Source organism: Morchella importuna (assembly GCF_003444635.1).
Source record: "Morchella importuna strain M04M26 chromosome Unknown Morimp01GS016, whole genome shotgun sequence".
Classification (NCBI taxonomy): Eukaryota; Fungi; Ascomycota; class Pezizomycetes; order Pezizales; family Morchellaceae; genus Morchella; species Morchella importuna.
The window spans coordinates 809,336-836,355 of NW_025763413.1; the positions used below are offsets into that span (position 1 = coordinate 809,336).

The 27,020-nt window shown below is 48.2% G+C and overlaps 3 protein-coding genes across 3 annotated transcripts; 2 read left to right on the forward strand and 1 right to left on the reverse strand.

The window, feature by feature from the left end:
* Positions 1-14,473: 14,473 nt before the first annotated feature.
* On the forward strand, positions 14,474-19,028 carry LAJ45_05897 (uncharacterized protein; the record flags this gene model as incomplete). Its single annotated transcript, XM_046115466.1, has 3 exons — positions 14,474-14,487; positions 14,555-16,923; positions 16,990-19,028. The coding sequence occupies 3 exons, from the start codon at positions 14,474-14,476 to the stop codon at positions 19,026-19,028; spliced, it is 4,422 nt and encodes a 1,473-aa protein (XP_045971515.1).
* Positions 19,029-22,158: 3,130 nt separating this feature from the next.
* Positions 22,159-22,674, forward strand: LAJ45_05898 (uncharacterized protein; the record flags this gene model as incomplete). The annotated part of the gene is made up of 3 exons (XM_046115467.1): positions 22,159-22,169; positions 22,237-22,554; positions 22,626-22,674. The coding sequence occupies 3 exons, from the start codon at positions 22,159-22,161 to the stop codon at positions 22,672-22,674; spliced, it is 378 nt and encodes a 125-aa protein (XP_045971516.1).
* Positions 22,675-23,118: 444 nt separating this feature from the next.
* LAJ45_05899 (uncharacterized protein) lies at positions 23,119-23,909 on the reverse strand (the record flags this gene model as incomplete). Its single annotated transcript, XM_046115468.1, has 3 exons — positions 23,119-23,238; positions 23,305-23,716; positions 23,842-23,909. The coding sequence occupies 3 exons, from the start codon at positions 23,907-23,909 to the stop codon at positions 23,119-23,121; spliced, it is 600 nt and encodes a 199-aa protein (XP_045971517.1).
* Between the last annotated feature and the right edge of the window lie 3,111 nt (positions 23,910-27,020).

Here is a 27,020-nt window from a genome sequence, read left to right on the forward strand (position 1 = left end):
CCCCAATTCCGGAGGAGTGGGACTTTAATCGATATCTTCACGTTTTCTACTAGCTATCATCCCGATTAAAAGCAATGTGGGGATCAAAATCTACCTAGAGTACTCAGGAGTAAAATAGAGTATGTAGACAGGATCATCGATATAGTATATCCTCCCGGTGCATATGCATCATGATTGTCGGGAGTTGTGTTGCGTTGTGCACGGGAGGGAGTGAGAGTTGCAGGATAGTCTTGGCATGTGGGTTTTGAATGCTTTTTGTTGTGCAGGCCCGGCCTTCGCATGCATGGTATGACGTAGAGTAAATACATATACTCAGCTGCAGTTGGTGAGTCTAGTAGGGTACTGAGTGCAGGGCGAACACTGCTTTCTGATTTGTCGAATTGGCGTTAAGCCTCAATCACAACCGCCAAAAGAGTTAATTTCCATGGTCTCAACCAGTGGTAGTACACTATTCCAGCCTGGTCCCGTTCGTTATTGTCGAGTTTTTACTGAATGTAGGTGTCCTGTTCTTGTTAGGTGCTTTTAACTAGTTTATTGAATGCGGATAACTGACGCTGCAGGCCGGCGGAAGGTTTGATACTATGCCCGATAGTGTGGGTTGAGTTCTGGAGAAGAAATGCATGTCTCTGACATACAGGGGCTTGATAGCTCTAGCTCTGTTCGCGAGTACTCTAGTGAGAAATGTACATCTGTCACTCTGTAGTTCCCTGGTTTCTGGTGGTAGGTCAAAATAAACTCCGCGAGTGAATTGGAGATAGATGTGTTAACTTACTATCACTGGTTCGCCTACTCTAGGGTGGAGTAGTAATGTAGGCACTGTAAGTACTCTACATATATCTGACGATTTCATCTCATACAGCAACGCCCTTCTTGCCCTTGCATTTGCCGTCCTAGAAGAATTACGAATGATCGAACCTAAGTGTTACTGAAAGGGGGTCTGGACTTTACTACTCCTAGACAAGCAACAGCTAGAGGTCTACATACCTAAGTGAAGCTAGGTGAGATCGACTTTCTCTTGGTTTTGTCTTTGTACCGGGGTTCTGGTCGTAGATCCTGTTAATGATGCACTAGATTATTCCATCCCTGCAATCTATTATTCGGCCATAGCTCTTCCACGTAGAATGGTGTGGCGCACGTGGCTTCTGCAGCAGCAGAAATATGGGGGATTAGGTGAACAGCTCCCCCGCCTGAAAGTAAGGGGTATCTGAAACAGGATATCGCGGATAAACTTATGTGGCTGTTAGGTGAAACAGTCTTGCATGGTAGATACGATTGTTCGGCGTCTGCGGATATGGAGTTCGCTTACACAGCAGGAATATACCATAATTCCATTTCCGCGGCGTCCGTATTTTACTGAGGGTATTGTATGGATGGAATTTAGAGAGAGGTATTATTTAGCGGAACACAGGTTTGTTTTCCTTAAACGCTGGAAGTTTGGTAGGGGTGGGATTTCGATAGGACGACGGCTTTTTCTGTGCGTGCATGCTACTGGATATTAATATCCAAATAATAAGTTCGGTAACTATTTGGAACTGGGTAAAGTAGGGGTAGTTAGGTTTTCCGCTCCCATGTGGACTCCTATCACGAATATCAAGTTAGTTCCATGGATCCAACCGCCAATCAGGAGCGACTTTCCTAGAAGTATTTGAAATCGAGATCGACTAATATACACATGTGCACGTGGTTATGTACAGTTACAAACTGATTCACAGTTAATATCTAGACTTCAGAATTAATTGACCACGAGATAATATGGCCTAGCTCACCTTTGACTTAATTCGCTAATTTGTCCAGCGTCGATGATTGTGGATTTTTTCTGCACATGCTTCGATATTAACCAAAGATTATCGAAGTACTCCGATTTTAAACAAACGGTTATTAGCTTTCAATTGAGGTATGTATCTCCGCCTTATTAGCACCGGCCCTCTTCACCCTCTAGGCCTCGAATGTTCGTAGAAACTGCTAGCCCGGCACCGTGCTCAATCAGACTCCGATTATGACTACATGATAAAGCCAAAACCAACCAGCTAACCAGGCTACCAGAGAATAAAGCTAGTTCCATTTACTCAAAGGCAGCATTGGACTAATTATAGTTTATAGAGCTCTAGAGAACTGTTTAGGATATTAACCTAATTATTCCAAATTACTCCAAACAACAATCATGACCGCGAAGAAGAAAGAAACTTCACCAACGAATGAATACGACTAGAAATTGCAATCTTCATGATTATAGAGTCCTTTGAGTCCTAGTTCTGTATGCACCGTATAACTTGTGAATCCTGCTCCTTTTTGACGGGATTCTGTTCAGCCGAAGGTCACAGAGATGCTACCTCGCGTGTCTCTGCTGTATAGAGATGGTATTTTCTGAGATAGTATTATATATCATTCTAACGTTGATTGGAACCCGTGGTGATTGGTTTTCTCGGCAGCATTTGCCTCGGTGTGAGGCTATCGAAGATTGAAACCTTTTGAGAGTTAAGCCCACGGTTCAGAGTGCTATTACTCTCTTGATCCCTTCGGAAGAAATGTGAGATAATGACATTTATTAGATAGTGCTGAGAGGGCCGGGGTACGTACGTGAAGAATATCATTTGTATGAGGTTCTATTCCAAAGTTTTGAAGCAGAATTCCATAAATGGAATCCGGAGTGAAGTGATGTTTCTATGGCCAAGAAGGATTTAGACAAGTAACAAGAAGATACGCGTTAGGTTCGACTAAAGTCATGTCAGTTGAGCCGCCAAAGCTTAAATAAAGCGGTTTCACATGTACGCCGTTGATACATGGGAACGTACACGTTGCGTCTCTTTCTATACTAGTGGAGTCGCCAATCTCAACCGCACTTGTTGCTATTCCCGTTTTCATAAGTCTGGCAATGTCTCTAGGATCCATAGCTAGGGGTGGGGGAACTCTCGCTCAAGTAGCCACCCCCCCCCCCCCCCCTTTTTCCAGAAGAGAATTCCGGATCTCTGCTGATGCCGGTGATTACGATGCCTTCAAATCGGGAAACGAATAAAACCTGTCTCAAAACGGCACGCCTTTAAGCGCCCACAACATAGCGCTGCAGCTGCACTTTCTTGGTATCGTAACAATATATCAATTTACTGAATTCACGAATCTCTTCCTTCGCAGTACAGTGCTCTTGCATGACGGAGTTTTGAGTACTCCAGCTCCATAAACTCCGAAGGTATTCACCTCGTCTATCAATAAAGAGAGGTAATATATGATTTGAATACAGAAGAGCTGATGTACGTTACGACAATTCTTATAGTTCTCTGATCATGACCAAATATATGACACTAGCCGCCGGGCCGTGGCCTTTTAAGTCAATCTTTTTATCCTGTTCTTGGCCCAAGATAGGGGTCTAAAAGACCTAGCGACTGAACGCCACGACCAAATCGAGATCTATATAGATATATCTAAAACTTTATCGAGAGATACTGGTAGTAACAAAAGTAATTGTGATTGATAGGGCGACTCAATTAGGCATAGGGATTGACGGATCAGGCCCACTCGGGGTAGATCCTGTATGTTGGCTTGGTTATTCAGAATATAGGCGGGATATAGTTACTACTCATATTGAAGAATATCCTGGCTAACCCGCAGATTCAAGTTGGGTATATCTTGAAATAATATGTGAAATGTCATGTCCGAGTGATATTTCATGTATCTATTACCAACTCGATTTCTCTTGGCGACGAAGAAGAGGCCCATCTTGAGAAAGGCTAAAACCGAGAGTCTGATGAAGTCTTAATATTCCTGCCAGACTTAAGAAGGTTATGCCATATTTTAACTCAATGTGATTTCTCATCACAGTGCACGTGTACAGTTTATAGAGCCTGGAAGGCCAAAATACCATTGTCAGCTGCTAGTATACTAAACAATTGCCTTACAATAGTTTTATATTCGCTTAAAAAGAAGAAGTAAGGGTTAATACCTCTATGAGTGGTATAGTTACATCTATTTGCTTCGAGCAGCCTCATAGACCCCGATAAATTGATAAAAGTTTTGCTTTCACTCCAGCACTAGCGAATGTTTTCGGACTTTATCGCTTATGTACATGAGCAAACTCATTAGGATAGGTTGTGCCAATGATAATTCGCCGTAGAAACTCCAGTTAGTCAAATCAACCAACTACGACCCAGGAGATAGAAAGAAAGCACCCAGGTGCCTAACAATATGTATCAAGATCTATCCCACCATTTAGAGGTTTTGCTCAATACTGCCGGGATGTGGAATTTAATAATGTTGGTCCTCTACCATGAAGGTGATCCAATTGCAACGTAGGTGTGGGAAATCAAATAATATACACCCGGGGTGTTGAGCATTCAACTAGCGTGACTGAATTGCTCTCACCGTGCATCCAATATCGACCATGCAAGGCTTATGAACATTAAAGCTTTAGCTCTGATTCAAATCCGTAGCAGAATCATTGACAATTACTAATCCATGAACTAACATTATCAATCAGCAACCAGTGAATTGTGATCAGTACTCAGGTGGTGAAGTGGCCATGACAAGAAGGCAAACAACGGACTCCGTTCCTGATTAATCTAGCCTATCTAACCGGCCACTAATACGAGCTAGAATGGCAATGTTCGTATTTCTATAATATCACAATAATCATATCTTAAAGAGGTAGATTATATGTAGGCCATTAGTAGTATACTGCGAGTAGGTAATTAAGCCACTTGAGAACACGAACTTGATATTACACGTGAAATTGTTTGATCGTCGTATCCAGCACATTAACTTTATCAATTGAAGTCGCCTATAATATCCAAAAGTATGTAGATCTTGTCTGACCTGCATGTCTTAATAATTGTTCAGGTTTCATACCTATATATGTAGCCAACATTACCCTCGGAGTCTTATCATCCATAATCCATATACACAATATACCTCAGTTGTAAGACCCGCCAAGCGCCCGTCAATGGGCGTCGAAACCACCCTCTTCCCTTTGTTCCTCATATCCATTTCGAACACCTTGGCCCGAAGCCAGGGTTAGGGCTAATTCGAGCACGGCTGTAGGTATGTACATGCTGATCGTATGCTCCAAGTAAACAAATTTCTAATTATAACCACGCCTCAAAAACTTGCATAATCATGTCACATGGGCCTATCAAGCCGAGTGGGTTGAAAATGTGCGCTCCTGTATGCAGTATGCACTGTACGCACAATACCGTCTCAGCCTTGCCATGTCAAATTCAAAGAATGACTGACTGAGTGTGTAAAGATATGATGTATGTATATACATATGCATGTCACATATAATTATCTATGTATCGAATCACTCTTGCGGAGTGTTGTTGGTGTAAAAGCTCTAAAGTGGTAAAGATATTATAATATTATTACCGGAAGTTGCCGGAGGTCCAGATACCTACCCACGAGTCCGACAAGTCCAGAGGACATGTATACATGGCTTTAATAATCTTGACTTTTAAACACAAACAGGCACCAGGGTCATTTTCATTAAGAGCGATACCGGTTTGGTTGCATGGACCTGGGTACTTTATATTCATAGATTATCACTCGATTATTGTCCACAATTTAGAAACGTTTTTAGCAATACCGAAAGACTTATAGCTAAGCCACATATAACTCTAACTTGAATAACAATGCTTCGTCAGGTAACATGTGATTGGGGTTTGAGTCCATCTTCATGTATTATCACTCGGGTTGTGCCGCAATACATGTACCGTTAATTATAACAGAGGAGCCGTAGTGCAAAGTACCAGGATGGAAATATGTGGTTTACCTATTAAAAGTAAATGTACGTATACTTCCGGAGAGCGTTATGAAGTAGACTTATGTATTTAGCGGTACCGAGAAGTAAAACATGGTGTAAGGACTCATATCCGGGAACTCAAGGGTGATTATATCTAGGTTGATGCACCGTTAATATATCCTCCCTATTTGGTAGTTTCACAACTCCAGTATCTAAAGTTTAATCCTCGGTTATATAAGTACTGCTATAGTTACATCAAAGCTTAGGCATCATCCGCTGTGCATATACTTGTGTCATTCATGATACATCGAGTCACCACAGCCCCGTAAACGCTGCCCCTACATGAATTTCGTATTACCTTGAAAGTCACACCGACGTCTTAATTCTATACATATAAATTCAGTACATATTAAACAACGACTTATTATGGGCATTCGTGAACCATAAGCATCTTCAATACGGCTATCGAGCGCACAGTCATGCATCGCACTGATCAAAAATCAAGTCAAAAAATCAAGTATACCCAAAATACTGAGAGAGAGTTCAGTACCCCGGGTTCCCACATAGTCACCTAATGCAGTACTGACGAAGCGATACAAGGCTTGGGTACAGCAGAGCTGACGGGATGCCCCACTTTCCTTGTTCTATGACCGAACACGTTGGGAAAGCGTGTCTGCAGGCCAAATACACAGTTGTACAGTAGCTCGCTCATTACCGCCGCTAGACTGAACTTTATATGCTAGCAGCATGCATTGCCGTGAGGTTTGCCAGGGTCCTACAGGAGATGTGGCCAAAACTTATCGGACCTAGCTCGATTCCTTGTGTTCGCGAATTCGGCCGCTGGAAGTACAGCGAATTTACCGTTAAAGGGTGCTCATTGTTTGCCGCCGACCATGATCTAAGTACGTGCTATTGAATTATGCTGAATCTACATGTAGCTGGCAAGTCGATGGACGGCTGCTGTTCAAGTTGCCAGTTGGTTTTCGCAAGTTTAACGTTGTCCCGATCGAACGCGGGCCGAACGTTGTCCATGAAAGTTGCATCACTACACCGCACCTACTACATTTGTCTTTGAATACCTGCCCTTACCTTGGCACGATAAAACAAGCTTTTATTCATTACCCTTCTTTATTCTTCAGTTCAACCACTCACTTATCTATCGGTTGTCTCCATTAAAGATCACTCAAAAGAAAAGACCTTGCTTGTATGCGCATGCGTAAAAGCCTAAAATCGCACTAAGCAAACAGGTCACTAACTACACAAAAGACTATTACCAGGTTAATCTTTATCTTCCGCATTCCTGGGTCTTCAGTTAATCTGAACTTCATTGCGGGGAACGCCAAAGGCATGGAGTACAGATACAAAAGTAGGCATATTTTCACAGCAACCAATGGCGATAGCCTCGGGTTTTATATCAATTTGGCTCTTGAAGTATCATAATGAGGTCTAATTTACCTTCTTATCCACATTCTGAACCAGGCTAACACTTCATTGTTTCGTATCGACATTGGTCCAGATGGCTACAATATCCGGGCCAGTTCAGTCTAGTTCAGCCCAGTACCACTGTCAACGCATTCCAGTGTGATACATAACACAAGGGATTGCTTGTTCCATTGAGTTTGGGACCTGTCCCACAAGCCTCTATATAAAATTAAACCTAACGATTCCATGATCCGGATATAAACTCTTAACCAACCAATCATCGTCTCTCGAGTTCCCCTGACAACGAGCCGGAGCTACTCTGATCATTTCCGTTTTGAGAGCTATATAATATAATCAGTTAAACATTCCATGCCAACGTCGAGAAGCAGATACTCTACTGGCATCACTTCGTTCATGCCCGTGGCCCTTGGCTATCAAAAGTAAAAATATAGACGTATGCGAATTAAGCCGCCAACCAGTTTCGGCAGAAGAGTCTCTATATGCTGTCAGAGAATCGAAGATACTGACACTATGATCATTTCCGTTTATATTACCCGCCAACAAACAAAAGCAAACATCAACACGGCTGCAATAAACCTCGCACCGACGAACTGATCATGTAGTTGATACCTGGCTAGTACTCTATCTCCATTTACCCCTCAGAAGTCGGCAATCCAGACCACCCATAACACCCCACTTCCCTCCCTTTACTAAACAAAACCGCTGATATCATTCGCTGGTAAGCGGCACCCCATAGCTCGTCCGCCCCCTCTCTTCGCAACTCAACCAGTCATCTACAGCACGCTATGATCTCGCAAACAATCACTGGCTCGCCGCCGTTTCGAATCTAGATCGTAAGTGCCAGAATTAACCGAACCCCCTCTCCCTGTACATAGGGTTGGAGGGGTTGGTCAGGATGGAAAGCATCCGCTCTTGCGACTCCGTTTGCTCCTCCTGCTCCTCCTGCCCCCCCTCCCCTCCCCTCTCTACCTCTCGAGCCAGACAAGTACCAAGGGGAGATGGGAAATGGGAAACAAATGGCTGTTGGCGCAATAATACCTCTACTCTACCTCCACGACGAGCTTTGAGGAGAGTATAGTGATATAACTGCAAATAACTAAGCACAACATCCACCCAAGAAGGGTTCCAAAAGTAGATCACTCGATCTAGTATCGATCGATCTTGCACTCCAGCAGATTATCTCGACCTCTCGCCGGTTTTGGGCTCGGGGAAAGACCGGTTGAGCCAAAGCGAGGGATTGACAGGATATTCGGTGATTACAAGCTACTTGCCTAGGTAGGGGGACATGTATCCCCTTCACCCCCCCCCCCCCCCGGGTGCTCATACGGACTCGCACGGGCCAGCTGAGTGATATGCGGAGCATCTGCCGATTCGACGGCCAGCCAAGAGTAGGGGAGTGGCATAGAACGATTGGTGTGAGGCACTGGACCGACATGATGGTCTTTGGGTCATTGTGTCACTAGGTACTCTGAGAGGTGGACGGTAGTTGGTAAGTAGATCTACATGAGTACATAGCGTACCTAAGATAGAGGGTAAAATGCTGTTGAATTAGAGTAGGCAGACAGAGGTGAAAATCCCAGGAACCTTAATCCAGGTTCTCTTTCTGCTCCTCGCGAGAGTACTTGCCATGTCGAGTAACGAAACATCTACCGCAGACACCGCCTGTAAAAGTAGATATTACACGGCGAGGAGATCTACATACATACATAAAAAGAACTCGGTGGACAAAGAAAAAAGCCTGGCAGAGACTTCATCACCAAAGTCACCCTAGGACCATGCTCTACATACAAACCCCTCACCACCTCCATCTTGCCACATACTCACCAAGCCGATCCCCAGTCCCCATTGAAATCCATGAACAACTCAGGCTCAACGCCCACCCAGGAAAGCATCTCGAATCAGTTTGATGTGTGGCAGTTGCATATGTGGCAGGAGTGGTCTCATTGGTCCAGTGTTGTGGTTGGTTGGGGTTGGGTTGGGTTGAGTTGGTTGGTGGGTTGGGATCACATATCATGGGTGGTGGGGAGTGGATATTGGGAGGGAGTGATAGTTCATGACCCGCGCGCGCGATACACACATACTGAGACAGCCACGTCCGCTGGGCCCAAAACGGCGGCGGGGGGTTGAAGGCAGCTAAGTGAATCGACAAGCACAGTTTTGAAATTGATCGTTTCATTTCCAGGACGGAGATAAAATATTGCATATTCATTAGATCAAGAAAAAGGTAATCTCCATGCCGAAATACAGAAATCAAAAACAATAATTTAAATTCACAGAATATATAAACCGTACCTCGAGGGGTAGGGCGAAGGGGGGAGGGGGGTGCTGGGGGCATGGCAATCTATTATCAAGTAGAGTGCCAGGCTACCCCTCACTCCCCACCACCAGACCACTAAACCAGGGGGAGAAAAAAGCGTACCTGCATACATACACCACGCAAGGATGTCCCCCGGGACCCCCAGGCCAACCACAGCGCTCAATATAAGATCTGGTAATGAAGCGCCGCGGGTTCATCTCATCCTGCAGTACACACGTTCCAGCAACACTGAGCTGCTGGCAAGCAGAGAGAGTGCAGGCCAGTGTGATTGAGGATTATCCTAAGCGGCCAGCTTATACCAGCTAGCAGGGCACTGTACTCTACTGGAAGGCTAGGAGGCAGGGTGGGTGACTGACAAGTCATTCATCGACCCCATCTCGTGCCGGCATCGAAAAGTAAAAAAGAAAAAAAAAGAAAGAAACTGGCCCACATGATGCGCAGATTCCGAGATTTCAAGATTGTGGGATCGGGGGTAGAGGAGTAATTAGTTGTGGATGGAATATGTGAATGCGGATGTGGATGGGGCCCATGGGGATGTGGATGTGGATGTGGTGTGCTGTTACTGCGCTGTACTGTGCCCCTCTCTTTTCCCCTCCCCTCCCTCATCGTGCCCCCCCTCTCCCCTCCATCTCATCTCAAATACATATACGTGGGTGGAGTTCGACGTGGAGGCAGGCAGGCAGGCAGGCAGGTAGGCAGTTGGCAGGGTGTACAAGGTACCGGAAACTCGGAAACTCTGCTGTAGGCAATCGTAGAATTTCTAGCACCACCACATACATACATGTGGCTAGCTAGGTTATGTGGTGGTGCATGGCCGCCGCCTACAAGCTAGCTAGTAGGTTAGCTGTCCGTCCGCCTACTCTACTCCTGATGCATACATGTATGCTATTGCCATACATACATACACTACATGATACTCTACTCCTGGAGATGGCCATGCAACTGCAAATGCGCATCATCTCCCCTCACTCACCCATCGTCACTCCACTCCGCTCCACTCCACAAGCAGACCAGCACGTACCAGCACGTACCAGCAGAGTCACACATACTTGGGATCCAGGTAGCAGGTACGATGTATGTAACGGTACATGTAGGTACATACATGTACATACATGTATGTTAGATCACTCTACCCACATGACGTTGCTGTGTCGCCCACCCCCCCATAACCCACTCATCTCCATCCATCGCACCTCATATCTAGCCAGAATTGCCCCTCCCCCATCCATCATCCTTCCATCCATATGGCCATACGCCCTCTTGGGTACATGTACCTACATACATTACATACATGTACGTACCTACATCCTGTAGGTCCTCCCAGCTAGCTAGCTGCCTCCATCTCAGTAGAGTACCCCATTTGCAATTAAGCGGCCAAGCAGACCCGCGCAAATGCGATGCCGCCGCGCTCAGATACCCGGTCCATCCATCCATGCACGTACCTCTTCGTTCTTTTTTTTTTCTCTTTTTTTTTTTTTTTTTTTTTTCTTTTTACTTCTTCTTCTTCAGATCAGGGGCGCGCCGGACGGGAGCCGGGACGGCGGGCGGACGGCGGACGGGGAATTAAATGAGACAGGATTTCGAATTTTCTGGAGCGTTCTACCCATACCCTCCCCTCCCTATATCCCAGACAAGGTAATTTAGGAAAAAAAAGTTAGAGGATCGAGGAGGAGGAGGAGGAGGAGGAGGAGTTGGAACCTTGGGAGACAAGACAGACCGGGTACCTAATTAGTTGGATCTGGATCTGCTACCCTTCCCGTCGTGGAAGCATCTCATGGAAGCCTGGTGGAACGGGGGGGGATCACGGGTCACGTGATGTTGAAATTTCCGGAAGTGGCCGTAGTAGGGTAGGTACTAGGTACGGAGGACGGCGGTGGGGGGGGGGGCGGGGGTGGGGGTACAGTACCGTAGCATGGGGGGAAGGTTTGGAGTAGAGTGGGAGTGGGAAAAGAGTACGTAGAGCTTATATAAAGTGGTAATAAGATTGATATACCTTTTATTATATATGTATATCTAGAGTTTTATTGTTTGCCAGGCCTGGTACTTGGGTACATTGCCTGGTACATGTAGGTGGTGATGATAGTTCGTGATTGAGTTCCTTGCAGAGTCACATCTTTCCCCCATTCTGCTTCGGGGGGATGTGCCTGTCTGTCTGTCCCTGTTTGTCTGTCCCTGGCCCTGTGCCTGTTGTCCCTGTGCAGCAGCAGCAGCAGCAGCAACGCTTACCTAACCGACCGACACACGCACACCTGGACACGGTCCACACACCTCGACCACCCAGCAAAGGCCTCCCGACGCGACGTCCAACCCGGAAACGAAACAACCGCACCCCTGCACGTGGCACGCGACGGTGGTACGACAGACTGAAAGGAAATATTTATTTTTTTCGTTTTTTATTTCTTTTTTTTTTTTCTTTTCTCGTTTCTATGTGTGTGTGTGTGGTGGGAGAAGACGGGGGAAAAAAAACAGACAGACACAGAGAGAAAGCTAGAGGAAAGAAAGAGTGGGAAAATCCCCCTAGGAGGAGGAGGGGGGGGGGGAGAGGGGGGCCCTCTAAACAGACTGCCACGTCGGTGGACGTTATGGGAGTGATGCAGATTACGGTATGGGGTGAAATGCAGGAATGGGGTGAAATGCAGGAATGGGGGAAGAGAGAGAGAGAGGTGGGGGGGGGGGGGATGTGCATTAACAGACCGTAGCTAGGCGAGTCTTTCTCTGTCTGTCTTTCTCTCTCCCGGGTGTGTGTGTGTGTGCAGTGTGTGAGTGAGCGAGTGAGCGAGTGTGGGTGAGGTGAGGTGTGTGTTTACATCATCGGTTATGTACCTACTTTTTTCTGCCTTTGATATGGCATCGCGGTAGGTTGGGGTTGGGTTATGATGTATGCTAGCTTAGCATTGTATGTAGACATGTCACTCACTCACTCACTTCACTCACTAGCGATCACTCACTCACTCACCTCACTCACCGCTCGAAAAGCTCCCGCTCCCGGGTGAATAATTGACGTCCGAAACAGCACTCGATTGGCTGGTCGGTTACCTCGGACGAGGGGAGGGGGAGGGGGGGGGGGGTGGGCATACATGTAATTGATGAGGCCGAGGTGAGGGAAACGAAAGGACTGACTGATGATGATGATGATGATGATGATGAGATGTTTGTGGCGGGGGCCTATTCTTCGGAGGAGGCTTGCTGGGGCCAAGGATTGGGTCGGGTCGGTGGCTTGAACGGAGGGAGGGAGGTCGAGGTAGGTCCCTGCCTGGTCCATCCATCAGGTTAAGTTGCAGCAACCACTACCACTCGATACCGCAATTGCAACTACAGGCTACATACCACCACCACCACCACCACCACCGCAGGGTCTCAGGACGGAGGTCGTCCGTACTCTAGTTCGTCCATGTCGGGACTCGGATGCGAGATGGGCGAGTGTGTGTGTGTGTGAATGTGTGAATGTGAGTGAGTGAGTGAATGAGGTTGCTGCACGCCCACAATTGAAGAGATTGATCAAGATCAAAAGAAAAAAAGGTGAGATGAATTGAGCTTGAGGAGAATTAATTGAGCTGAAGAAAAGAAATGCGCTCCCGTTGGTACATGAGTATGTAGGGTAGGGTATATCTAGGCTAGGGGAATTAATTGGAGAGGAGGGAGGAGGAGGATCGATTAATATTTGCATAAGTGGGCCCCGTACATACATACAGAGAGTAGATCTCTCCATCCTCGTCTCGCAGTTGTGGAGAGTACCGCGAACATCGACAGGGGTAAAACTAAAAAAAAAAATCTCCAGTGCAGGGGTTAGTAACTACTCTACAGGTTTTATTATTGTACGGATCTCTTCACATATAGGGTACACCTCCAATTTTACCTAGGTAGAGTAGACAGCCCGTCGAACATGGGAATGTTCTCGTTCCCTCCGCCTTCCTTGCCTGCCCTGCCCTGCCACCACCCACCCACCCACCCCCGGAGCCGGAGGAGGAGGAGCAGGAGGAGGAGGAGGAGGAGGAGGTCAAAGAGAGAGAAACATCATAACATACATGTAGCAATTGAACACTAACCCGGCCGGATTAATTCTGCTCAGGAGAAAATTAAGCTGGGAAGCAAGAAAAGAAGGGGAAGCCAGACACAGACATTTCTTAGCTTTCTGGTTTTAGATTTGCGGTTTAGGTTTTTTTTGTAATAGAGTATGTATAGAGAGACGTCTGTCTGGTCATAGCTGGCCTTTTTTTTTATTTCTTTTATTTTTTAACTTTTTCTGTTCCTGTTCCCCGTTCACTCACTCGAGGTACCGTCGACGGCCAGCTTCTTCCATTCCTTCAGAAGCTTGAGAAGACCGTACCGTACGTACGGGAAAGCTTGTGAATAATCTTTTTAATTCCCCCCCCCCCCCCCCCCCCCTTCTTCTTCTACATTATTATCACGACGTACGTACTAGTACTACTTTACGGCGGGCAGCGGCATAAACAAAAAAGAAACCCACCCCCCGTACCTCACTCAGATCAGATCTCCGTTCGTCATATTCATATTCGGCCGGCACATACGATATACCTACCTACCTACCTACATACCTACAGCTTAACCACCTAGAGTACAGTACCAAATCGACGACGTCGCATCCAACTCCCCTCATACATACATACCTACATACATAATACATAATACATAATTTTTTTATTTTTTTCCTTTAACTTTTTTTTTTTTGGCCCCCCCCCCCCCCCCCCAGGAAGAAAGAAGAAGAAGAAGAAGCAGAAGAAGGTGTTTGTGTTGTCATCACCTCACATTTCCCGCCGCGCCCAGTGATTTTCCCCAGTCCCTTTCGAGTAGGTAGGTACAGGATCACTTGTGGTACAGACACATGGCGGGCATCACGCAGTGGTCCATTTGGAGCAATAATAACGCGGGTGCGAAGAAGAAGGGCGACCGGGGGGATTTGCAGGACAGCGCATTGGACGGCGGCAGCAATGGTGGTTGTGGTTGTGGTAGTGGTGATAATAATAGTAATGGGGACTTATCAGTGAGTGGGGGAAGTGATAGTGGAGGAGGAGAGGGAAGTGGAGGGGGGTTGATGGTGGTGGGTGAAGTGGAGGGAAGTTGTCGTCGTCGTCGTTGCTATGGTCAGGGGATGGAGAATTAGGGAAGCTACTCATGCTGGGGGGAGATGAGAATGAATTGGGACATGCAGCAGCAGCAGAGGCAGCAGAGGCAGCAGAATTGATAGCTGGTGTGGAGGGGATTGGGGAAGAGCAATTGCTTCTAATGGGAGGTGGGGGAGTGGGAAACAAACTCGGTCACAACGTCACCTCTAATCCTTTGACAGCTGCTAGTAATACTGCTAGTACTACTACTACTGCTACTGCTACCACCACTAATACCACTACCACTACCACTACCACTACTACTATTACGGCTACTAATTCTGCTACTAATACTCGTCCCAATACTGGTGTCACTACTCCAGCCAACCTCGATCTCAATGATAGTCGTAATAATAGTGCCACACCAACAAAGCTCAGGCTCAGGCTAATTGCAACAAAACTCTCAACTGCAATTACAAGATCGCCCTCACCCTCTGTTGCTTCTTCCGTGGTGACCTCACCGGTGCTGGCCAGTTTCTCAATATCGAGTCCTCTTGTATCCCACTCCAGCCACACTCTGGCCCTCCGTCATGAGGTGAACGACGTAAATGGCGAGAGCCTCACCTTGCAGCACAGTTTTTACCGTGAGGCAGGCCCCACCTTTGGCGGCGTGAGACCAACCTACCACAGCTCCCACTCAGCCGTTAGGCCTACTACTGCAGTCCCCTCCGCAAGTGCTTCCTACACCTTCTCCGATCACTTAAGCTCTCTTGGCCATCCTGACCCAATCACCCTCCACAAGTCCAGGTCAGCCAACGACCTGTCTCTCTTTCTCCCACTCGACGAATGCCTCCCGCCTATCCCTCCCTCCCTTTGGGGGTCGCGCCAGCAATACGCCTGCAAACACGCAGACACGTTCACAGCTGGCCAGGTGGCAGCCTTGTCCGACAACCAGCAGCAGCAGCAGCAGCAGAATCACCACCACCACCACAACCAGAACCTCGACCTCCACCACACTCACACTCACACTCACACTCACACTCACACTGATGAGAATCACTCAATTCTCAACCACGAAATTTCCCCCGCCGTGGTGGTCGTAGCTTCTCCTCCTCCTCCCACCACTCCCACCACTCCCACTCCTCCTAGTGCTGCTCCTGCTCCTCCCCTTCCATCCTCCTCCTCCTCCTCCTCCTCCAAGCAGGGAAAACCTAAACCTGCACTCGGCCCACCCCTAACATTCTCCTGCGAGGAAAAGATCTCCCCACTCAGCCCCGAAGACGCAATTGCCAGTCCTGGACGTCGGCCCTGCCATGAAACGTCGTCCACCGTCTACTTCCCGTTCTCATCGTCCCTCACATCACCTAAACCAGCTCCGTCTTTGTTGTTTGACCCCGAAACCTTTTCGCTCTCCGAACAACAGCAGCAGCAGCAGCACGATCGTTCTCTCTCCACCCCTCCTCCTCGTACCCACCACCACCACCACCACCACAAACACGTTTCTCCCGTAAACGTTCCCCCCTTCAACACACCTCCGTCGTCGTCGTCGTTGTCATCGTCATCGTCGTCGTTGTTGTTGTTGTCGTCCGGTACTTCGGTTGTCGAGACTCGAGATACCGATAATCGGCCATCGGAGTTGTTGACAGGATTCTCTGGCGACGCCTCATCATCTTTGTCTCCATCGTCGACATCACCACCATCATCATCATCATCATCACCATCATCATCACCATCATCACCATCATCACCAGCAGCAGCAGCAGCAGGAGTGAGAAGAACAGCAGAAGAAACTGCCAACGTCAATCTTTTGGCTGAATTCCCCTGGTGTGCAGCCGGTCTCGAAGCGGATCCCCTCGCATCCCCCACATACACGCCAGCTCAGCGCTTTCTCCCTCCTCTCCCGCCTCCACCTTCTCCATCGTCATCTTCCGTGGCGCCTCAGTCCGGGAAGGAACGCTCGGCACTAGTGATACCCACCCTCATCCTCGAACAATTCTTTTCCGACTCTGCGATGCCGAAGCTGCGGTCATCGGACAGCGGTATGAGCACTAGCTCCCGCACACGCCCCGACCCTCTCCGCCCCACCAGCTTTGGAGGTGCAAATATGGTGCCAAAGGCACCGTCCTCGCCCCACAGCACCCACAGCATTGGGCGTATGTTCTCGACAAAAATACGTGGTCTATTGCACAGTCGTGATAGGCGGGCAAGTAGTCCTCTCAGCCCCCCCAATGTAGCCTCAAGTATCCACGAGGCTCAATTTGTGTCTGCGTCGGTGCCTTCCTCGCCGCGCACCACTGCGCACTACCCATTGCCTCTGAACGAGATACATCCGAGCCTGCTGTCGAGGGACTCGACTGAGGAGTATGTCGGATATGGTACCACCCCCACCTCAAACCCGAGCCCCTTGTCGCGGAAAGATTATTCACACACTGGTGCCAAAGCCGCTTCAGGTCACTCTTCGTATAGGTCTGCGGACTCGCCCACAACACGGACCGAGACAACAAGCCAAGACTCGTCGACAACGACCGACTCGACCGGCATCCGGAGTGGCCGCAGTTCGTTCCAGAGCTTCCACGATGAGAAGAGGCGTTCGGATTCCCCGTCGAGCCCCATCACTCCGGATGGCGATTACATGTTTGCCAGGAGTTCGCCAGACAAGCCCGGAAGCGATAATTACTACAACTGCCAGAGTTTTGATGATGATGACGGCAGGTCGCAGGAGGTGCTTTTCTGCCTCGACGAGGGCAACTTCATGCTTAACCAGGGTATTCCGTCCGTAAATGTCGAGGCTCCCACGCCCACGGCGAACAAGCACTCGAGTCAATTATCGGCCGTGACAGCTTCATCCCGAATTCACCGGCCCATGTCCTCCAGGTCACGCTCGGCGAGCCCAGCACCAGCGCCACCACCCGCACCCCAGCGTGCCCCGAGCTTTGTGGCTTCGATCCGGGAAGAGATTACTGGTCGGGAGACGCCGTCATTCCTGGCACCGAGACCTGCACCAATCCCAATCCCAGTTGCGGGATCTGCAAAGCCTTCCCTGCATCCCACGGCCGGTGGATCGAAGCTTCTGCGAACCAGCACCATGAGCTCGAGATCGTCGGCAGTGAACCAGGCCAAGGCACCACTATCACTGACACCCCGGGTCCGAACAAATTCCATCACTCGGCCGTCGACAGCCAACCGTCCTGGCACATCCTTCTCGGCCATGTCGATGAACTCCAATAGGAGCATGCATATGCACAGTCCCAAGTCGCCTAGTAGTGGGATGCCCATGGACAACCTTGCTGATGTCGACGAGGGCGTTGTGCTGCCGCCCCCACAGAGCCCGGGCGCCTTCAATCCTGACAAGTATGCATCGTCGACCAGAGGCTCGCGGGGGGGCAACAAGCCCAGCTCGCTGCTGCACGAGATCGTCATACCCCCCCAGTTTGACGTGGGCTCGTTCAAGACGGCGCCTGTGTCGCCCACGGCCGCATCAGAGTACAGCTTCACGGCTGGGCTGTCGCCAAAGAGGATACCGGACGACATGCAGAACATGCGGCCCATAGTGTTCAACACCGAGACTTCGGACAATGACGTCTCGATACCGTTCTTCCCTGTTGGACCCTCTGGCCATCATCATCCTCAGCAGCAGTATCAGAACCAGTATCATGCAGCAGGAGGAGCACCACAGCAGACAGGAGGAGGACTTCCCGTTGTGGCCGCGGTGGCCGAGAACACGCCCCGTCGCTCAAAGACCGTCAGCCTACGTCATGCCTTCACCCGCCTCAACTCGCACGTCAACAAGCGCGGTACAAACCACTCGCCCATCACGCCCGACATCATCTCGCGTCCCTCAAACGCAATCAAGTACGCCGGCCCCCATCCCCTCTCCTCAGAGATCTCCCACTCCCTCGATGATGATAACACCAACACCACAACCCCAACCAACAATGGTTCATCTCGACCCCGTGCAACATCTGGAGGCACACTGCCGTCCTCCTCTTCGTCCTTTGCGAGTCGTTGGAAATCAGGCCATGCCAGATCGTCGTCCAACCCGTCGAACCTCCCGCCCGTGCTGCCGCCCTCGCAGCAGCAGCTGCACCAGCCAGTCTACTACTCCCCACCCGGCACCGTCCCCGCAAGCCCCACGCTATCTGCCACCACCTCCACCACCTCTCCCACAAGCACAACCACTGGTATGCAGGCGGTGGCCCTGACAGACGAGGAGCGCTCAGAGCTGGCACGCATGCCCGGCACAATCTTCCTCAAGACTGCGCGCAGCAATGGCGAGAGCGGCGACGGCGAGCTGATTATCGAGGAGCACAGGTTGAAGCCGCGCAAGGGGATGCAGGGGAGCGGTGATGCGGGGAAGTGCAGGTTTTGTAGGAGGGGGCCGTTTCCAAATATGTGGGTCTGTTTGGACAGCTGTGGATTTGTCATGTGTAGGGTGTGTGCGAATGAGAGCGTGCAGGGCGGGGAGGCAGAGCTTTTTTGAAAGGGCTGCTTTTTGCTTTGCTTGATGGATGGATACTGGATACTAGCTGGCTGGCTGGATGGTTGAACCTACTATCTTCTTGTTAGTTCGATCTTGAGAAAGAAAGCTAGAAGTATCTTCCCTCCTTCTTTTATTCCTATTCCCTCCCCCCATTTTCTTTTGACGATGTTTCTGTTTCTGTTTATTCTGTAAATTGCATAGCGTGGGTTTCTCTTTTTTTTTATTATCATTATTATTATTATTGCTTTGCTTTCCCTTTTGTGTTTTTAGTTGTGATTTGTTATTTTAGCGGTTCTGCGAGTGTGTGTGTGTGCGCGTATGTGTCTGTGTGCTTTTCGGGATTGTTCTTTGATTTTCTGGATCTCTTTTCTCTTATGGTCGTGACACGCATTTCTTTTGTGGCAAGCTCGCGTTTCATCTTTTTTTTTTTTTGCCTCTCCTAAAGCGCAACTTACACACAATTTGGTTACTACTTATATGTTGGCTCGAGCGGTCGTTGTTGCTGGGACGAGTGAGGGGAGGGAGGGAGGGAGGGCAGGTAGTATGAAGCAGAAGCAGCAGCAGCAGGGGAAGGGGAAGGGGGGAGGGGAGGGGGGTGGGAAGAAGGGCCGGGGAAGGATACAGTTTTATGACATTGCAGGAAGGAACAGATTGGGATTGGCATACATACATATTACAGGGCCGGGACGAAGGTTTTTTTTTTTTTTTTTTCTATTTTATTTTTGGGAGGTGGGGCGTTTTTACTTTGTATTTTTTTTTCACTTCTCTTTTTTTTTTTTGTTGTTGCTGCTTCTTGCTTGCTGCGTACGTTAGGGAGATTTCTTTTGTTTATAATTTTTTTCCCTCTCTTTCTACTTCTTCCTTTCAAAACTTTACCGCTTACTTTACCTTTTACTTATTGTCTATTTTCACCAAAAACCCCCCTATCCCATCTCTTTCTCTGTATTTCTTGGGAGCTTTTGTCCCCCAACGGGGAGGCTCTTTTTTAGGATAGTTAGGCCCGATATCGATATGAAGAACCAGACCATCTCATCACTGAGTCACGGCCGCGGTATAATTTTTTTCTGCTCCCCCCCTCGCCCCATGGCTGCACCACATATCACCTACAAGTTCTGAAAAAGCTGTAGCCATCACTGGTATAGTACTAGTTCACACAGCAGCAAGATTTGAAAAAACTTGCATATCTGACCTCTGACTACGGATCGAGTAAAAAAAAAATGGGGGGGGTAGGGGGGGCGAAAGATTGTTTCCGATCCCGAGAGTTTTTTCGTGATGCCGGTACAGATATGTGATCTTGGTGAATGATCATGGAGCAGGAGGTGTGAGGTGAGGTATACCCATGTCCACCGTCCACCTTTCCACCTTCCATGATGGCCGGACGGATGCTTCTAGATTCATGATCATGGTTTAAGAAAGGCCTTGTTGTAAAAATTATTCCCGGTTGCAACTTTTTTTCCCTAATCTGACCAGCTCTCCTTCCAAGGAGCGCGGAACAGAACAGAGGAACAGAGAGAAAGAGACGTAGGAAAGGTAAGACGTACCAGGAATGGCATCCGGCCATCCATGGGGCCCGGCCGGCCATGCATCCTGTGGAAAAGAAACCTGAATCAGACGCAGGAGGCCCCTCCTCCTCGTTTCATGTTCACGGCCACCCGCCCGCCTGCCTGCTGCGTGCCTGGTCTTGTTTAATATTATATTTAGCTTTAGCTAGCTAGCCTGGTTCGACGTATATGTTCATGCAGGTGGGAGATGTGGTTCGAATCATGTGATCTGCTTGGGGAAGAAGAATTTTATTGTCCCACCGGGGCACAGAGACACAGTAATACTCAGCTGCTGGAAGAAAAAAGGGCAGACTCCAAAAAAGTAGAGCTTTTTATCATTGAGGGGCGAGTGATGGGTTGAGATCGGCCCTAGCTAGCATTAGTGTGGCAAGGTTAGGGTTGGCTATTCAGGGCTAGGGTTCTTGCTTGGACAGGGTTAGGGAATACTGCGACATCCTTACCTAGCTTATGCACACTAAGCGTGTTACTGGGCTACATAGTTAGGCAACAGCATGTCAGAAAGCTTGGTTGGATTAGAGTTATCGGTATCGAATTTCTTGGTGGGGCTGGATGTCGATAGGGTTCTGACTCCCCTCCCCACCTCTCCCCACGCCCCACCACCTTATCCTTCCTCTGCCCTGGCCTGAGTATCCTTAACGGGCAGGTGTGACTGTAAGGTGGATGATCATCATACCCAGCGGCGGCGCTGGGGGTGGCGCAGCGTGGTGAATAGCTTTATCGGCGGTGCCTGCCAGGGACCGGGGGAGGAGAGCGGCCAATTAAGGACTGCGCACGAGGTGATAAGTGCGATAAATGCGAACATGAGTCGTGCTGTTTGCACAGTCATAACTAACTAGCGTGTAGCTGTGAGGGACGATCCGGAGGCCAGGCCGTCAAGTGGCGAGAACTGGGGAAAGGCCGGGGGAGCGATTGGGCGTGCGGTGGGAGCTAGGTACCTAATTAAGGCGTCCATATTGTTGAACGGTCTGTGCAAGCTGTGGAGAGCTTCGTTTGTTAGCTATGTGTGGCTGTATAAGCTGTAGATGTAGGAGACTCGAGAGGTGATAGGATGGACGAGGGAGGATGGGCGCCTCTCTACTTATACCCATCAAGGTGACACGTCTAGTTGGCCGTTACTAAGACCACCTTACGGCGGAGGGATTCGGGCTAGTTGTTGAGAGGTGGATGTTTCTTTCTATAAATGCCATTAGAGACGTCGCTCGTCACAGGGCGTCTGTTTTTATTTGACCAAGGAGTCATCGAGGTGACATTGACTGTATATTTAGCTGGGTGGTGGTTTGGACCTTGTGGGATACAGACCACAGACAGGCACCGGAGCCATAGTATGGGCAGCGACCCCGGGCATCGGTTTGGAGGTTACTTATATCGCAATTGGCTTTCCAGCTGGGAGGTCTCTTCACCGCAATATTCGCAACCTCCAGAACGTACCTATAGCTAGCCAGAGCTACTTACTTACCTCCAATCTTCAAATTCGCCACTTCTTGATATCTCAACATTATAGCCCAAGCTATACACCCCATCTAACCAACCCCACCCACCACCTACCACCGTACCAAAACCCTCCCACCATGTCTGAACTGTAAGATCCCTCCTCTCCTTCCCCCCCCCCCCCCCCTCCACATGCACTAACCCCCCCCCCCCCACAGCCTCGACTTCAAGTCCACCTACACCTCCACCGAGCGGCGCCGCGCCTCCGCGGCAATGCTCATCTCGCGCCCCTCGCACATCCCCGTCATCTGCGAGAAGGCGCCAAACTCCAAGATGGAGGGCCCAAACCTCATCAAGGTGCTCATCCCGCCGGAGCGCCAGGTGGCCTACCTGCTGCATCTCATCAGGCGCCGCACAAAGATTGCGCCAACGCAGGCGCTGTTCTTGCTTGTTGACGGGGTGCTGCCGCCGACGAGTATGGAGCTGGGCGCCCTGTTTGAGGAGAGTAGGGATGCGGATGGGTTCATGTATGTGGTGTAAGTTCTTCTCTTTCTCTAAGATGGGTGAGGTGGATGAAGTGGACTGACGGTACGTGCTGTGCTTGTAGGTATACGAGTGAGGAGACGTTCGGAAAGACGGAGGAGACGGAGGGTTAGGGGTCTTTTTTCATTTGGGTGGAAGCGCCAGTAACGTTTTTGCATCTTTTCTTGTTTCTTCTGGCAGTTGCACCAAAGCTCGTCATTTCAAGGTCATCCCACACCTATGGATGTCCATCTCATAAGTACATAATCTGATCATGGTGTGTCATTTCTAAGCAGTTAGGAGTTTGTGGTAGATAGTACTTGATTATTTTCAGAGAAACTACCACAGTTAATTATAAATAAAACTCCTTATCACCGATCCTTCTATAGCTAGGTACTTGAGCGAATAGCGCACCCGAGTGATACTTCATGAAACAAGCTATTCCATCATTGGGGTCAGCCTGAAAGGTACGACGTAGCTAATCTATCGTGAACTAACATCAAAGCAACATACATGTGTCCAGCTATCCCAAATATCCTGAGTATTGTCAACGCAAATTGTAAAGAGTTTTAAGATACCTATCGCCTAGCAACATCCTCATCCTCCGGTACCTCCTCCACCCATGCCTGATGCCTCTTCGCTCGCACCGCCGACTCCCGCCCTATAAGCCCTATGAGCGCCGAACTATTATCCGACTCCTAAAACCCCCTAGTATTAGCCCATTGTTTTTTTTTGGGGGGGGAAATCCAACTATGTCTACTCACCCCTTCACCACCAGCCCCCGCCTCTGCCTCTGCCTCACCAAACACCTTCTCCAGAAACGCCGCAAGCCTCTGGTACCCCGCTTCACTCAGCTCCGGCGTCTTACTCCGCACACTCACTTGCGGCGTGCTTTTCGGCGTGGGCAGCTCGTGGGGTGTTGAAGAGGTTGAGACTGTGGTTTCTTTAGCAGCCATTGTGGCTTCTTGCGCCGGTATCGCCTCGGCGGGGTGCTTCTTCTGCGCGTCGGCCGTTTTGTTGGGGGTATGCTGTATGTGATGGAACTGCTCGTTGGTGAACTGTGCGTTGTTTGGCGAGTGTTTTCGTTTGAGGGTGATCGAGACATGTGGTTGATTATATGGTGGTGGTTGGGGAACAAAGAAAGGGTCGCTCTGGGCTGTAAATATTATTCTGTATCTGTTGGTGTCAGTGTCAGCAATGCCAATGAGATAAAAGAAAGTTTGTGTTCAAAGTGGGTCGAACTGAAACAGCTCTTGGTGAGGTATTTGGTGCATGTAATCATAGATTATCACTCGTAATACCCGAACCATGAATCCGACCTGGTGCCCTGCCACCTATCCCCGGTGTCGAGGGGGGTTTCTGCGTTCATAGTCTAGGCCGACTTTGAAACCCAGATTTTATGCACCGCGTGCTCGATCCCATACGTCGAGTGTAGACGTTAAATGTCGTTTCCGTCATACGCGTCGGTCAGCTAACTAAAGGTTTCAATGCATTTAATTTGTATCCGTCAATATAACAGCTCCAGATATATCTATACCGAAGAAGATAAGTAGCTTAAGACGGAGATTTACCCTGATAGAGGACCTCTGAATCTCCATTCTTCATATAGCTGGCGGTTTCGAGCGCTGATCTAGAGTGGGGCACTACTCGATCAAGCTAATTGACTAATGTTCTCGTACAGACTTTGTGGCATATATAGAGATAGATCACCGTTATTGTTTATTGATCGTGTTCGCATCTTTGTTAATTCAACAATTTTTTATTGGGGATGGCCTGGATGAGCAGGAAATCTTCGAGGTTCAGCGACGTATACCACTGGACTATATGCGTACGTGTACATTTGGTGATATATTGGGGTAATTTAAGGGGACAGGTGTCTTGAACTTTAAATATTTCGAACGCCAACCGAGAGCACTTCAGACTACGTATACATAAGTACCAGCTGGCCCGTCTTTTCTGGATGACTACCAGCCTTTAACATCCAGATCTAGAGTCCCTAACTAAAAAATACGCGAGATAAACTGATCAAACAGAAGAAAATATCTGATTTACTTGCCATCCTTTCAACGTGTTCACTCTACGATTGCGATTCACATATGTAAACAATCTAAGTTGACTGCAAAGTGACTTGTATTCAATAGAAAAGACAGAACCACGGAACCTCGTTAAAAACCCAGTGGGAAAAGAGTGAACCGACATGCAGAAATACAAGTTACAATTACATACAATTTTAGGAACCCCATCTATCAGAGACGGGTGATCCCCAAAACAAGATAATGGTATGAGGGATGAAATAGAAATATAGTAAAGATTGTTGAGAAAGGAAAGTAAGAAAAACGGAAATAAAAGGAAAGATGACATGTAACGTGATACGATAAACAAGAAAAACCTTGTTGAAAAGGAAAGAAAAGAAAACTGAAAAGAAACATGCATATGTGAAATAAAGAAAAGATAGAAAGAATATGAGAAAAGTAAATATCGCCGACCCCACCGCCCCCAAGGAAAGAAGAAGAAGAAGAGCAGAAGTGGGGGCGGGAAAGCGGCTTTGGTGCTTTGGGAGTGAAGGAGGGTAACAGGTTAGAGAAATCCGGAAGGCCACATTGTTTCAAGGTCACGTTGTTTCTTGATCTGAAAGTCCACATAGTTTATTAACGTTTACGTGTTCAAATCTCTATTTATACGTGTAGATTCTTTGAAGACCAAAAGGTTGGGTACATGTATGAATAATGAGCAAAATGGTAGACTTAAATTTTAAAGGTCCTCACATGTGGTCTAGGTGGCTGTGAAATACGACTATTTCAAAATATTTCCCAAATTGCGCTAGCTGACTTCGCAGTATGCAATACGGTCGCCAAGCTCCTTTGGACGGCCGACGGGATAGAGGCAGCGACGAAGACCGGTACGGAAGCAGTTTGCCAGATAGGGGTACGAGAGAGACGGACACAGCCAGAGTGCGGAGGAAGAAGGAAGAGAACTAGGATACGGGTGGGGGACGTTAAAGGACGCGAGAGACGAAGAGTAGTTCAGGGCTTTCATATCATTTCCTATATTTTCTTTCATTTGTCTGGTACTACGTGAGTGGCGGTGGAGGCGAACGGGTAGTTTAGGGGACATTGCCATAACTGTAAGATTGCATGCAATTAATGAATTAAGCAAAAAAAGAGAAAAACTTCGCAGCATGCAGTGGAGAAACCGAGTGAGAATCTATGTAATCAAGTTCCTTGCAGGAGGCTTCATATACAATCGGAGGTTTTACCGCTCAATAGTTCTTTTAGAGTCTTACTGAGAGCCTATCAGTTCTTGGAGGCACCCCCCTCCCTCTGGCGTTGGGGGGGGGGGGGGCGGCTATTCAAGAAAAGGGGATTTATCGCGCACCAATATAATATATTATTTTCAGAGATTTAAGCGCGATTTAAAAGGCTCGCTCATTCTGGAAAAGCTTACAAAGGGCGGGTTAATTCATCTTTCTGCGGCGCTACATCTCAGCTGGATGATCGAGTTTAAGGAATGTCCCAATGTGATTCACTCACCTGGAAATGTGCTAATACCTATCCATATATAATCTACAGAAATAGATGTGTAGTAAATTATTTACAATGCCATACGTTTAGATATAGACCTAGACTATCATAGCATGGCAAACTACATATATGTATTTAGTCACTAGTGGCGGTCCACCAACCAGATCGCCGAACATGTACAGTGAGGATAATGCCGTTATATATATCGTATCTACGCTAATGGCACTTGGTTCCTGTCCTATTGATATTGAAAACAATGGTAGCCAAGATATTATTCAGCTTACTCTGATGTATATGCCATGTACCATACATGTGTGCGGCACCGGTCACCCATGATCACTCGTTTCCCAGTCCTGCAGGCGAATCGTGTGTTCCTAGCTGTAAGCATGTCAGCAGCTCACGAATAAGCTGGGGTCTTTCTTCGGGTTGAACGAACCATTGGAATGCAGCTGCATCCCCAAGTTTCGGGCCCCCACTTGGATATGTGTAGCACAAGTACGGGTCTCGCCGAATTTAAGCTATGAGGCATGATGTAGAGTATGTACATAATGTTACGTAGCCATACTCACAGGGAAGTTTTTCTAGCTCAAGTTCCAGATCATTAACGTTCCCTGCTGTATAATTTATCTATTCTGCTCCATACGATGTAACTCCTAATCTAACAATTTATTCTACGTAGGTTATCCACACAATCCATGTGACCTGTAGAATCCTGGGTCCTTGAAATCTCGCTGAAAATTATATTACATGAGCAATGAATTAGAGCTACGTCGTCGCTTAGTTTACTTGACGGATGTCTGTACATGTGCGCAATTTGTTTGTGGGTAGAAGTTTATATCATTCCGTCGCCTGAATGAATTCGAAACTCTGTTACAGCGTGTTTTGAGTTCCGCGCACATAATTATAAAATCCCACCTCGGTAGACGTTAGCCACACGCCAAGCTTAAAATCTATCGTTT